The sequence below is a fragment of the Echinops telfairi genome, unplaced genomic scaffold (genome assembly GCF_000313985.2).
Source record: "Echinops telfairi isolate 266 unplaced genomic scaffold, ASM31398v2 ScPeMD7_7356;HRSCAF=8355, whole genome shotgun sequence".
NCBI lineage: Eukaryota > Metazoa > Chordata > Mammalia > Afrosoricida > Tenrecidae > Echinops > Echinops telfairi.
The window spans coordinates 758,224-770,199 of NW_022111256.1; the positions used below are offsets into that span (position 1 = coordinate 758,224).

General features: G+C 52.2%; 2 protein-coding genes across 7 annotated transcripts in view; both read right to left on the bottom strand.

Annotated features, from left to right (window-relative positions):
• LOC101664341 (antigen WC1.1-like) overlaps nt 1-864 on the bottom strand; it is a 56,239-nt gene extending 55,375 nt beyond the window's left edge. Inside the window, exon 1 of the mRNA XM_045295996.1 lies at nt 767-864. The gene's annotated coding sequence lies outside the window, so the exon portion shown is untranslated. The remainder of the gene's footprint in view (nt 1-766) is intronic.
• Nucleotides 865-1,496: 632 nt separating this feature from the next.
• Nucleotides 1,497-11,976, bottom strand: part of PEX5 (peroxisomal biogenesis factor 5) — an 18,575-nt gene continuing 8,095 nt past the window's right edge. For 2 of the 6 annotated variants that reach the window (XM_045295988.1, XM_004708146.3), the window contains exons 6-16: nt 10,644-10,749; nt 9,856-9,946; nt 9,358-9,468; nt 8,989-9,081; nt 8,531-8,650; nt 4,921-5,064; nt 4,656-4,726; nt 3,992-4,204; nt 3,522-3,687; nt 3,080-3,237; nt 1,497-2,909 (exon numbers count right to left, since the gene is read on the bottom strand). In XM_045295988.1, the coding sequence (XP_045151923.1) occupies nt 2,708-2,909; nt 3,080-3,237; nt 3,522-3,687; nt 3,992-4,204; nt 4,656-4,726; nt 4,921-5,064; nt 8,531-8,650; nt 8,989-9,081; nt 9,358-9,468; nt 9,856-9,946; nt 10,644-10,749 (1,475 nt within the window). In that variant the 3' untranslated portion in view covers nt 1,497-2,707. The remainder of the gene's footprint in view (nt 2,910-3,079; nt 3,238-3,521; nt 3,688-3,991; nt 4,205-4,655; nt 4,727-4,920; nt 5,065-8,530; nt 8,651-8,988; nt 9,082-9,357; nt 9,469-9,855; nt 9,947-10,643; nt 10,750-11,976) is intronic. The other 4 variants (XM_045295989.1, XM_004708147.2, XM_030887238.2 and 1 more) reach the window with 4 other exon arrangements.

Genomic DNA, 11,976 nt, shown 5'->3' on the forward strand with positions numbered 1-11,976 from the left:
CCAAAGACCGGTTCCTTCTGATAACCTGTCTAAAGTACATGAGACAAAAGTCTCGCCATTTTCACATCTAAGGAGGCCTCTGGCTAACTTGCAAGGAAGATTTGTTTGTTCTTCACACCTCAGTTCAACAGCATTCAGTCTGCAGCTTCCAGGAACCACCAACCTCAGGCTGACTCTCAAGCCAAACTGTCCACACCACACCTGGGGGCCTTTTTTTGGCAGTATAATTCACCTGTGACACAACTCAATTGTTCAAGGGCATTAAGCAGCTTTGTGCAATCACTACAATCAATTTTAGAACATTTTCTTTCTTGTACTCAACATTCTCTTCTTTGTACCCATTAGCTTCCCATCTCCCTCCAAACCTCCCTGCCATGTCCCTAGGTAATTATTAATCCAGTTGCTGACCCTGTATATTTACCTCTCCTGGATTTCACAAACAGAAAAAAAAAAACATACAAAATTGGGATTAAAAAATAATAATGGCAAAATAAAACAGAAAAACTTCAACGGAAAGAGAAAAGCATAAAATACTAAAATCTGGAACAAATTTAAAATAGATCAAACTGAAAAAAAAAATCTCACCACCATTATGTAGGTGCTGATTCATAGCGACCCTGTAAGACACGGTCGTTAACTCTTTAGGGAAGTAGAAAGCCCCATCTCTCTCCCCATGAGTGGTGGTTTAGAACTGCTGACCTTGCAGTTATCAGCCTAACGCACAATCATTACACAACCAGGGCTCCTCAAACTGTCCAAAACTCACCTCCTCGAGTCAATGCTGACTAATACTGAGCCCCCGCGGGTCTCTGGGCCATCTTTCTCCCTCTGAGCTGCTGCTGTTTCGGACTGCTGACTTTGTGGGCCACGGCCCAGTGCACACCCACTACACCCCCAAGCAATCCAAAATAGGTCAAAAGGGAGATCAAATAAGGTGTTACGCCTTAGCCTCATTCCATCTGTCATCAACTTGACAATGCTCCTGGACAGCAGGGCTCATCACATCTCTGGACTGTCATCAAAAGCTCAATGTTCTTGGGACCCTGCAAGTGGATTTGGGGCTTCCACTGTCGACCACAGCCTTCTATAAACTGAGTGTTCAGCATTCAACTCACCATTCCCTCCCCTGGATTTGGACTTTATTATTTATAAGCCTTGAGTCACACAGGCTGGTGTGCTTCTTCAGTGCCACCCAGGGTACCTTTAACCTTTATACGACACTGTGTTTTCCTCTGTGGCAGCAAAACAGTGTAAAGGTCTGTGATTGCTAAACATTGTCCCTTTCGCTGGAACATCAGCTCTATGACGAGGGGCACCCTGTCCATCTATTCATACCACCACCAAGCACATATTAGCTTCTTCAGGATGATTAGCTAGATGGATAATCAATCTTCCAAAGCGATCTTGAAGATAGAAGGGGAATACTCCTGAATACCAATTCTTCAAACACCAACCCACCTTCCGCCCGACCTTCACAACCAGCAACAAGCTTCAAACCCGTGTCAGCTGTTTATTATTCATACAAATATTTTACATTTTTATTTTTAAATCATATACACATTCCTACAGATAAAAATATATTTCAGGATGGAACTTTGAGACCATGGTAGGTTTTAAAAAAAAAAATCTCTCTGATCATTAGCTACTGAGACAAGGCAAGAGGCTTAGCAGTCATTTCTGGGGGCTTGCATATCTCCACGCAGGAGCATTGCGAAGACTCCAAGGGGCTCCTTCATCTTCCCTTACTCTTCACCTTGTGAGGTAACAGGGAGGCGGACTTGTTTACACTCTCCCCTAGAAACAGTTCAAGAAGGACGACAAAGACATACAATAACACTGGTGCCCCTCTTTGAAAGAATTTGGCAAGGCTGTGATCCCCAAACTCCCCAAATGCTCAACTCCCACAAACAGGCCTTTGTAAGAGGTGGGTTTGCTGCCCTCACAGCGGCACCCTGCTCACTAGGGTCCTCCCACCAAAGCCCCTAGAACAGAGCCCTGGATCTGGCCCCATCTGGTCCCCTCTAGTCTCAATCCTCACAGCACCCACCCCCACACACTCTGCGGCATTTGGCCCTGGCCCCTTGATGATCCACATCTAAGCTTCAGCGCACGCCCACAATGATTATGGTGCCAGCATTTCTGCTTGCAGTACCATGCAGGGAATCTGAGCAGAAGACCAGGAGAAGGCCAAGTATGCCAGAACCATGAACATCTCTTCCAAAGGTGAGCTCCAGCCCCTAACACACCTCCTCCCAGCTGTTGTCATCGTTGGAGAACCTTCAACACGTCACTGACTACAGATGCTACACTATCAACTCCCAGAAAAGTGGGGGGACGGGACACAACAGACATTACAAATGGTGTAGGCCCTATAAGAAATGGCAGCTGATGGTAACAGATACCCCCTATCTTTGGGTCCTACCCAAAAAGCAGCACCAAGAAAGGGCATGATGGGCAGAGAGATCGGTCGCTGGATGTGCACGCGGCCCTTGAAGTACCAAGGACAGAGAGCACACAGCTCCTTGTCCTACCGTCACGTAGGGACTAGAACACGGACTACCTGACCCTATCCTGAGGCAGCTCCTGAGAGGTCGTACCGCTTATGGTCATCAGCCCACCCCCTTGGCAGGCCCGTTTGGGGAGAGGGAGTCACAGCCAGCGCGGGGACCCCTCCAAGCAGACACTCACAGGGCAGCCCATCCCACTGTCACTGGGGCATGCCAAACAAATCGAGGAGCATGGACAAATCCCGGGCATCCGCTGCCCCATAGGCATCGCTCTGCCCTAACATAGACAGCGCCAAACGCAGCGTGCTCCAGATGTTCTCTGACATGGCGCCCCCTGTGCCCCGAGGGCCCCGGCTTTTCCTCTGCATGTTCAAGGCCTCCAGAAAGTGCTCGGCAGCCTCCCTGTAAGGAAGAAGCGGAGCGAGAGCTGGTGAGCAGAATGGCCCTGGACGGCGGGCGTCTGTTGGCATCGGGAGAGACACACCCAAAAGCCAGGAATGAGGAGCTGGAAACGGGGGGGGGGGAATGGACCCAGGGGACCCATGCATCCATTAGTCAACAGACACTCTCACCGGTGAGCCCCGAGGTTGATGCAGCTGATGCCCAGATTATAGCGGGAACGGATGTAGCCAGGTTGCAGCTCGAGGGCCCGGCGGTAGGCAGCTACGGCTTCTTCACTCTGATTTCCATTGGCCAGGGTGGCTCCTAGCTTGTTCCACAGCAAATAGTCCTGGGATGGAGACGCTGACACATCAGGCACACGAACTCTCTCCACCCCCACGCCCTCCCCACTCTGTTGTGCCAGCAGGGGTGGCCCCTCCCACTCCTTTCTCAACAGTTGGCCACAATGTTAACTCTCCACCCAGGCAGACTCTGCTCTCATATCCCGGTGACCCTGGACTCCCACCCTTCTCTCCTCAATCCTCCCCGGGCAAGCAGCCTAGGGAACACTGGGAAAAACAGCCCATGGCTCCCAGAGTCCCAACAAAGGACCCGTCCTCCCCGGAGGCTCACATTGGGGCGAACACTGAGAGCGGCTGTGAAACAGTCCACGGCTTTGTCATACTCCCCACTGAGGTTGAAAAGGACGCCGAGACCGCACTGCACATCAGGGTCGATGGAAGAAGGGTCCAGGCGCACAGCTGCCAGAAAGAGCTCTTTAACTTCAAGAAACAGGGAGCTGGAGGAGGAGTCGGGGAAACACAGAAACTAAGTCAGTAGACGGTTATGTTTACATTGCCACACCCTCCACGGTGAACTCCTTAGTCAGCCAACCACGTGTCCAAGATCCCAGCCGTCCCAAACTCTAACCCAGAAACCGGTTTTTCTGCTTCACTCTAACACTAACCTGTAGAACGGAGACCTTCTCCTCCAAGTGGGTCCCATGGTCCCCATCCCAGTATTGGGCCCCTGGGTCTCAATGAACCCACACTTCCGAAATCAGGTCCCATCTCCCCCCCTGGGACTCGGTCCCTCGCACTCACTCAGATACGAGAGATCCCAGGACGCGCTTGCCAGGGCCGAGCCCTGCCCCACTGGCCCCCTCTTCGCTCTGGGGCACCAGGTGGGCGTAGGCAGGTGTGCAGCGCAGCCAGTCTCGCAGGGTGTCACAGGCCTGGCGCTGCAGGGACTCGTTGGTGAAGCTGACCGCCAGTGCCATCAGTGCTGTCCGGTTGTCCGGCTTTAGCTCCAGGCATCTGTTGGGACAGAAGAGGGCGGGCCTGGCATCAGCAGTGGCACTGGCACCCATCAGTTCCCAGCAATTGAAACCAAGTGTCCTGATGCGGATCAACAGCCTCACCAATCCAACCACAACCCACCCCACCCCTCGCCCCTCACCCCCTACCCACCCTCCCCAAGGAGAGATCCAGAGGCATCCTCTGGCATGGGAGCTAATAGTCAAGGTGCAGCTCAGTGAAGAGGCAAACGCCAGTGACCAAGGAACCAGCCGTGGCCTCACCAAGAAATCCAAAGCTGGTGAAGAGACTAGAGCCAGTTATCGCCAACTCTCTCTCAACTTCAGTGTGATAGAAATCACTCGTGGTCGTGGCCAGAGGAAGACAAGGAACTGGGCCTGGGCTCCTACCCTCCTGCACGCTCCTGCAGAGACCTGCAGCCACCCCTCGCCCCACCTTTCTGTGTACTCACCTGCGCAGCGCACTGATGGCTAGCAGTTCTTGCTCATTCTCGGCCTGAGTGGTACCCAGGTACTGCCAGGCCTAGAGGGAAGTTGACAGATCCCATCACCCTTGGATGCACCTTCCCATCCTCTCCTACTCTGCTGCCCTGGCTCACCATCTTGCTCTCAGCCCTCGGCCACCGGCCAGCACGCAGGCCCTAACCCAGCTGCACTGCCCAATCTAGGGCTGCGCTCAGCAGCAGGAGGCAGGCTCCAGGAGAACGCGCCACTCACTTCCATGTGCTCTGGGTCCTGCTGCACGGCCGCCTCAAAGAGCAGCACAGCATTTGGCAGGTCCCCCCCCTGAAGTCGCCGCAACCCTTCCTCAAAAGGCTGGGGGTGGTCACGCAGGGGGTTCTCCTCCTCAAAGTGGTACCCCTGCAAGGAAGGGAGGCAAGTGAGAAAGCCCTCCGGGGAGAGCTCAGGGGTCAAAGCAGCGGATGGGAGGATGAGCCTCAACGGGGATGAGGAAGAAAGAAGCTGGGGCCCAAGAGGACACGGGGATTACAGGCCACAGGTCATCGTGTCTGGCTCGAGTCAAACCATCCCGTGTCAGGCTCACACTGCCTCTCCCGCTCACAACTCGTGGGGAGCGAGGCAGGAGGACAAACGCCGACCCATGAGAGGGGTGAGTCCATTCCAGGGAGTCTTCGATAGGCCTGCGTTTCCACATCCGGAATGCTCACCAGGTAGAAACACTCAAACCATTCTCAGTTCGCAGGCCACAGAAAATGAGGTCACGGGCCAAGCCCAGCCCTAGACCATTAGAACTCAATAGAATAAATCCTTCTGCACTCCACCTTAATATTGTCCATCATCAATCCATATGTTGCACCACCCTGTAGGGAAAATAAATGATTGTCATCTACCTTTAAGTCCATTTCCTAATGAAAACAATGTTTGCCTTCTCAGAGCTACTGAGAGCATCAAATGAGACTATACGCCAGAGTCTCGCCAAGAAGTTTTAAATACTCTAATAGATACTATCCTCATTGCTTTGAATACTTCCTTAATATATACCAAAACCAAACTCACTGCCGAGTAGATGCCGACCAGGGCCTGTTACTACACAGGCAGAACTATAAAATGGTACAACCACTATGACAAAAAGCATGGCACTGCCTCAGGAAGCGAGAAATAGCAATGCCTTACGACCCAAGGACAGATACAGGCACATCTAGAATCACTGCAGTACGCCTCACCAGAGCAAAACCGACAGGCGACGTGTACACACTGTCCATGCAGACAAGGGAATCCCACGCAACTGTCAATGAGGCGGAGTCCCCCAAGCACAGCATGAGTGGATCTGAGCAAAGTAAGTCAATCACAGTAAGACAGCTATCGTACAGTCTCACGTTCATAAAATACCCAGGATAGGTACACACACAGAGAGCAGTGACCGAGGATGGCGAGGAATGGGAGGGAGAGGGAGGAGGGATCTCTTTCTCAGCAGTAAACAGTTGTTCTTTTGGTGATAGGAAATTCAACACCAAGTACTGGAGAAGTCTGCCCAATTTATCCAAGGTTAATCAAGACCCTAAGAAACATATATGGGTGATTTTGGTAAATGGTTTTTGTAACATGCAGTTTTGTAACAACAATTATAACAAGAAATATGTGTGTGGTTACACAGGTAGACGTGAAGTCTTGTATGCATACATGGGAGTATGTAGGCACATAGAGTATAAGAGAGTGCATACACAGATGCACCTGCTGCCATATGTATATACACGTTTATATGCACTGCATGTGTGTTCACATACATACTAAACCACATAGGGGTCATGGTCACAGCTACTACCTAGACATAACCAGACCCCTCTCGGGATTGGTATCCTAGGCTTGAAGACTCGGACCACGTGTCCTGGGACGACCTGATCAACCAAGTTCATAAAGAAAATGGTCTATATCCCAGTTTAGTGAGTCACGAAAAGCTGCAAGCCACTCCCTAAGATATAACTATTGTTCTCTACTTATGTGGAGCAAACCGGAAATGATAGAAGCCAAAGACTCCTACATTAGTCCAGCGGACAAACAGAACATGTCTCCCTCATCTAGCCCGAGACCTGCGCACATTACACAGGGCTCAGCTCCCACGGCTGACCGTTCTAACCAGGGACACAACCGAAGGTCCCAGAGAGAAGGGGAGAAAACCGTAGAAAAACACTCAAATCCCTAAAAAAGGGCACACTGACTGGGCCATCGGAGACGAGAGGAAGACTACCACTCTAACACAGTCCTGCGAACTCAGAAGTGAGGCCATTCCGTCGTCACCTTTGTCCAGATACCAGACTGGCTTAGAAAACGCACACCATATCGCCTGTGACTGCTGTGCTTCATCAGACAAACAGCTACGTGAGGCCAACACCCGCACACACCCTAGAACAACGGTGGAAGCTACAGGAGGACAGGGAGCCGGAGTACGGGAGACAAAGAAGAAGAAGGAAATACTGAGAAGCTGGACAATACTCCGGGAAATGCAACCAAGCTCACTGAACTCCATCAAAATAAACTTCCACTTGAAACACCGTACTACTACATCATACACACACGTGTGTGTGCCTGTGTACGGCAATAGGCGTGATTGGGATGTCCTTTATGTCCCTCCAATGCAACAGATCAGTGTCATCCTCCTGCAACCACAATGCTGGTTCCTTATCTGTGCGAACTATCCTTCTTGCAGGACTGGCTAGAGAAGAGTTTTCCAATACTAGAATATGTGCATAAATGAAAAGAGCATTCTGGAGAAACTCTTAGCACCCACAGCATTCAGGATGGGGCTGGCAGTACTGCCGTGACCTCGAAATCTATGCAAGCTAATCACCATAAGGGTTCCTAGTCCACAACAACCTTCTATATCCCACTCTGGTCAGTGGCAACTAGGGTCTCGGGAGGTCCCGAGTGGCCATCTAAGGTGCCAATATTAGTCTCTCTCCACCCAGTGCCAAGAGTGAAGACAAAGATGCAGAGAACCCTTAGCCCAAAGGACTAGTGGACCACGCCAACCTCCACCTCCACAACCCTTGAGACCAGAGGCCAGAAACACAGTGTCTGCTACCACTACCAAGTGCACATCAGAAGGTCCCGGACACAGCAGAAGAGTGCGGTCCAAAACTCAAAAGCATAATAGACCGGGCTGGCAGGTCAGACAGGCACTGGGAGAACCCTTGAGACTGGCCCTTCGCCATCCTTCAGGTCTGGAAATGAACTCACCCCCAAAGCTCAATTTTCAGCAACACCAGACAGGTCGATAGGGAAGCCAATAACCCTAGGAAGGTACACTTGAGAATAATTAGTCCTTTAAGATAAAAAGGGCAGCATTTAATCAGAAGGGACAGGGAGGAGGAATGAAAACAGGAAACACAAGGAGGAAGCGGGACAGGTAATGTTACACAGTAGGGACTGCAATTAATAGCATGAAACAAAGTGTGTGTCAATTATTGAATAAAAAAAATGATTTGCTCTGTAAGCCTTCACCCAGTTCACCATACAACATTAACAACAACAAAAACAAAGATATTGAGATGTGGAGTCAAAGTACCACTCCCCACCGAGGGAGTTCACAATCTTCTCCAATGGGTCACAATCTGCATCAGGTGCAAGCCCGGACTCGTTCCAGATACTGCGTTGCGTTGTCATATCCACATACGGTAACGTTCACCGTGCTGCAGCCCAAGAAGACCCACTGGAAGACTGGAGAAGGGCTGGAGCAAGGGGCCGACTCACACTTCTTTTAAGGGAAGGGATCCGGAAAATGAGAATATTCAACGTGAGCATCTTTCAGTTACAGAATCAGAGGAGAGACAATGAAAGAAATTCTGGAACCAGAAAAGCGAGTCCTTACCTTATCATAGGAAGCAGCTGCGAGGTCATCAAAGTCGGACAACCAGGGGTGAGCCTCGGCATCTCGCTTGGCCATCTCCTCCAACTCTGCCTGCAACTTGTCCCAGAAATCGACATCAGACTGTAAGGACGGGAAGGGAGATGCAACCAGAGACTCCTCGTGGTCACCCTGCCACCCTCGGTCCACGCAGACTCGGGCTCGAGGGAGTAGGCCTGCAGTTTCAGGAAGGCTCTCGATCCTGGAAAGCTCTCTTAAGACACGGATGTTTCCGATTCTGGCCCCTAACAGTCAGAATCAGCATTTTCGAAAAGGCACTCCCCGGCCCGGCCCCTAATTCCGACACAGCTGGCCCAGGAATGCTATGAAATGCAGTCACCCTCCCCTTCGATGTCACGAACACCCACTCCTGCTGAGGGAGTCTTCCTCTTGGGGGCCTGTGCCTGGCTCCCTGGGCTCACCTCTACAGCCGACTTGGCTCTCTCAAACTCCACATCCAGGGCCGAGGTGTTCGCGGGTCTCGTGAACTGGTCAACCCAGGCCTCCGAGGTTCCCTGTGACAAAGAACGCTGCTCACCACCACCACCTCTGCATCCCCCGCACCGCAGCCAGCACCCCCACACACACACACACACACCACCACCCACCTCAACACTCCTGAGGAGGAGCCCCTCCTCGGCACCTCTTTCCCACCCAGCTCAGTCCCTGTGCGCTACCGGGAGAAGCTGGCCAGAACAACCCCTCCCCATCGAGGACCGCTGCACCCCGAGCCCGAAAGCCGGGGCCACCAGCTGCTCCTGAGGTGGGACTAGGACGCGTCAATGTCCTACCTGCTGCTGAATAAACTCTGCTGCCCACTGTTCTGCCTGAGCTTGGCCCGACCCTGCACCGGACTCCAGAGACACCTGCCCCTCGCCAATCTGCCGCACGAATTTCAGGAACTGGGGCACAGAAACACACATGGGCCACTGGGGAGAGGACTTCCAGGTGTGCTCTCTGAACCATGCCCAAGAGGACCCTGCACTCTCTCCTCCCCTGACCACCTCTAGCTGCAAACAACGTGTGCTGACAACCCTGGCCAGGAAAAAGGGAGAGCGGGAGAGAATAACGGGAGACGGAGTTCTGTCTCCAAAGGTGGAAGAAAGCATCAGAACCGAGAAAAGGAAACAAGGAAACGAGGAAACGAGGAAACGAGAGAGAGAGAGAGAGAATACTGGAAAGGAGACACAGCCCCTAAGTCTGCTCTCTGGACAGGAAGGAAAAGACCTCTTTAAATGGGGGCAAGAGAAGCCAGCCTCTTGCTCGAGAAGCCGTAGGATATGGCTCACCTCAGAGTTAGCAAGCTTGGGGTCATCCACCTTGGCCACGAAGTCACTGGCTGTGTGCTGCAGGTCCTCCTCAGGGTGATATTCATCGTACCTGAGAAGGTGAGGCTTAATCTCACGTGACAGTCGTCTGCCACCTCCCCTGCCAGCCCCGACTTCCAGCCCATGGCAATCAGAGTTCCTATGAGGAGGGAGGGAGGGGGACACCACTCCAACTCCTATTTGCATTAAAGGAGGTCTTTGGGGCGGGAGTGGGAACGCAGCTACAGCCTTTTACCTCTCCCTTTCCCAAGCATCATACTTTCAGAGCGAAAGAACAAACAAGAGCAAGCTCAACTCTCCAAAGGGAAAGGAGTGCAAAGGGTAAGGCTATCAGAACTGGGTAGGATCCCTGGTGGTCTAGTGGTTATGCATTGGGCTGGGACCCGCATGGCTGGCCGTTTGAAACCAGCAGCAGTTCTGGGGAAGAAAGACTGGGCTTGGTACTCCTGCAAAAGGGGACATACAGGTACAGCCTCAGAAACCCTCCGGAGGGTCACTGTGAAGCAGCACTGACTCAAAGGCATGGAGTTTGTTTTGGGTTTTGTTCATCAGAGTCCAGTAGGGTTTAGTTAGGACTCTTGGCTTCACAACATGTGAGAGGCTGATTGGTGCAATAAATAGCACTGGAGGAAACCTTAAAAATGAAAGTAGGAAAGAAGGGATTGCACATTGCTTCGGGAGGATGTGGCTGGAGAAGGCTGGAAGGAGCCGTCCTCTCCAGGAATCCAAAGCACAGTGGCGGGGCTCACCAGCGATCAGCGGTGGTTGTCCCCTCAGACTCCCCCAGCCACAGCTTCTCCTCTGACTGCTCCAGATATTCCTCAGCCCAGCGGGCAGGGGACACCGACAAGGGGTCTGCAAGGAGCAGAGAAGGGGAAATCACGTCAGGTCCACTGAGGGGCCAGGGAAAGGGAGGGTAAGCACATATGCAACCAATCCCCTTCACGAAGCCAAATCAGACGAAGCTCCATGGACTCCCTTGGACACCCTGGTTAAAAGGAGAGACTCCATTTCCAACATGACCTTCAGTACCCAGCCCACGCCAGAGGAACCATGAGAAGGCATTTACTGTGAGTTGTGAACAAAGGACCACAAGACGCAGCTCAGAAAGGATGAGGGATCACACTCTTCCCCTTCAATTATTAGAGGCCGCAGGAAGGGCAAGTAGGCACCAGGGCCTCACTTTACTAGAAGGGATTGCAAGGAACTGGAAAGGAGTTGAGGGAGAACAGAAGGCTCTGAACTGCTCGCCCTCGGTCCAGAATCCGCACCGCCCCAACAAGACTCCACGTGGCACCAAGAGAATCTGCATGGAAGAAAGCCGGGCGAGGACGAAAGAAACATGGGCCCCTCTTGCCAGTGGGCGCTCGTTCATGCTGTTCTCATTTTTAAAATGCAGTATCACAAGCCAACAAGGAGGCACACAGAGTGGGCCAAACAAGCACAGTGACTGCCTAATTGCTACTTCCACATGAATGCAGGCCTAGAACCACCACCCAGCAGATCAAGGCACAGAACCCTACAGTGTCCCGGAAGGCTGCAGGCTCTCCCGCGCCTCGTGCCACCATCAGCCCAGCAGGACTTGGGTCATCTGAGTCTAGGTTTGCGGGGCTGTGTTCTTAAGTCAAACTCCAGACACAGTTTCAGAAACGAGGGACAAGGGCACTGCTGCGCACCAGGAGAAACAAGTCAGAGGGTGAGGGTCTGCGCTGGGCTCAACCTCCCGGACTTTGCTCTTCACTGTCCTGGGGCAGGCGGGGAGGAAGCCAGAGGAGCAGAGACAAGATCATTGCAACCGGCCCTGCAGGAGTGGGCCCAGGTCCACAGCTCTGCAAAGCACACACTTGGAATGGCCGTCCTCGTGACACCCAATGTCAACAGCTGGCTGTTGCTGCATTTCATACTGAGAAGCCAAGACGTGGGCCCTCGGTGTGATTGCCTAACAGAACTTTCAGTTCATTTTAACTTTGCCAGCATGTTTTTACCAAATTGATCTCCACAGCTGAGAAAGTCAGCTCAAAATGTGGAGGAGGGGGAAAAAAGGATCAAGACGTTCAAGATATGCCTAATTGTAAATAGTAA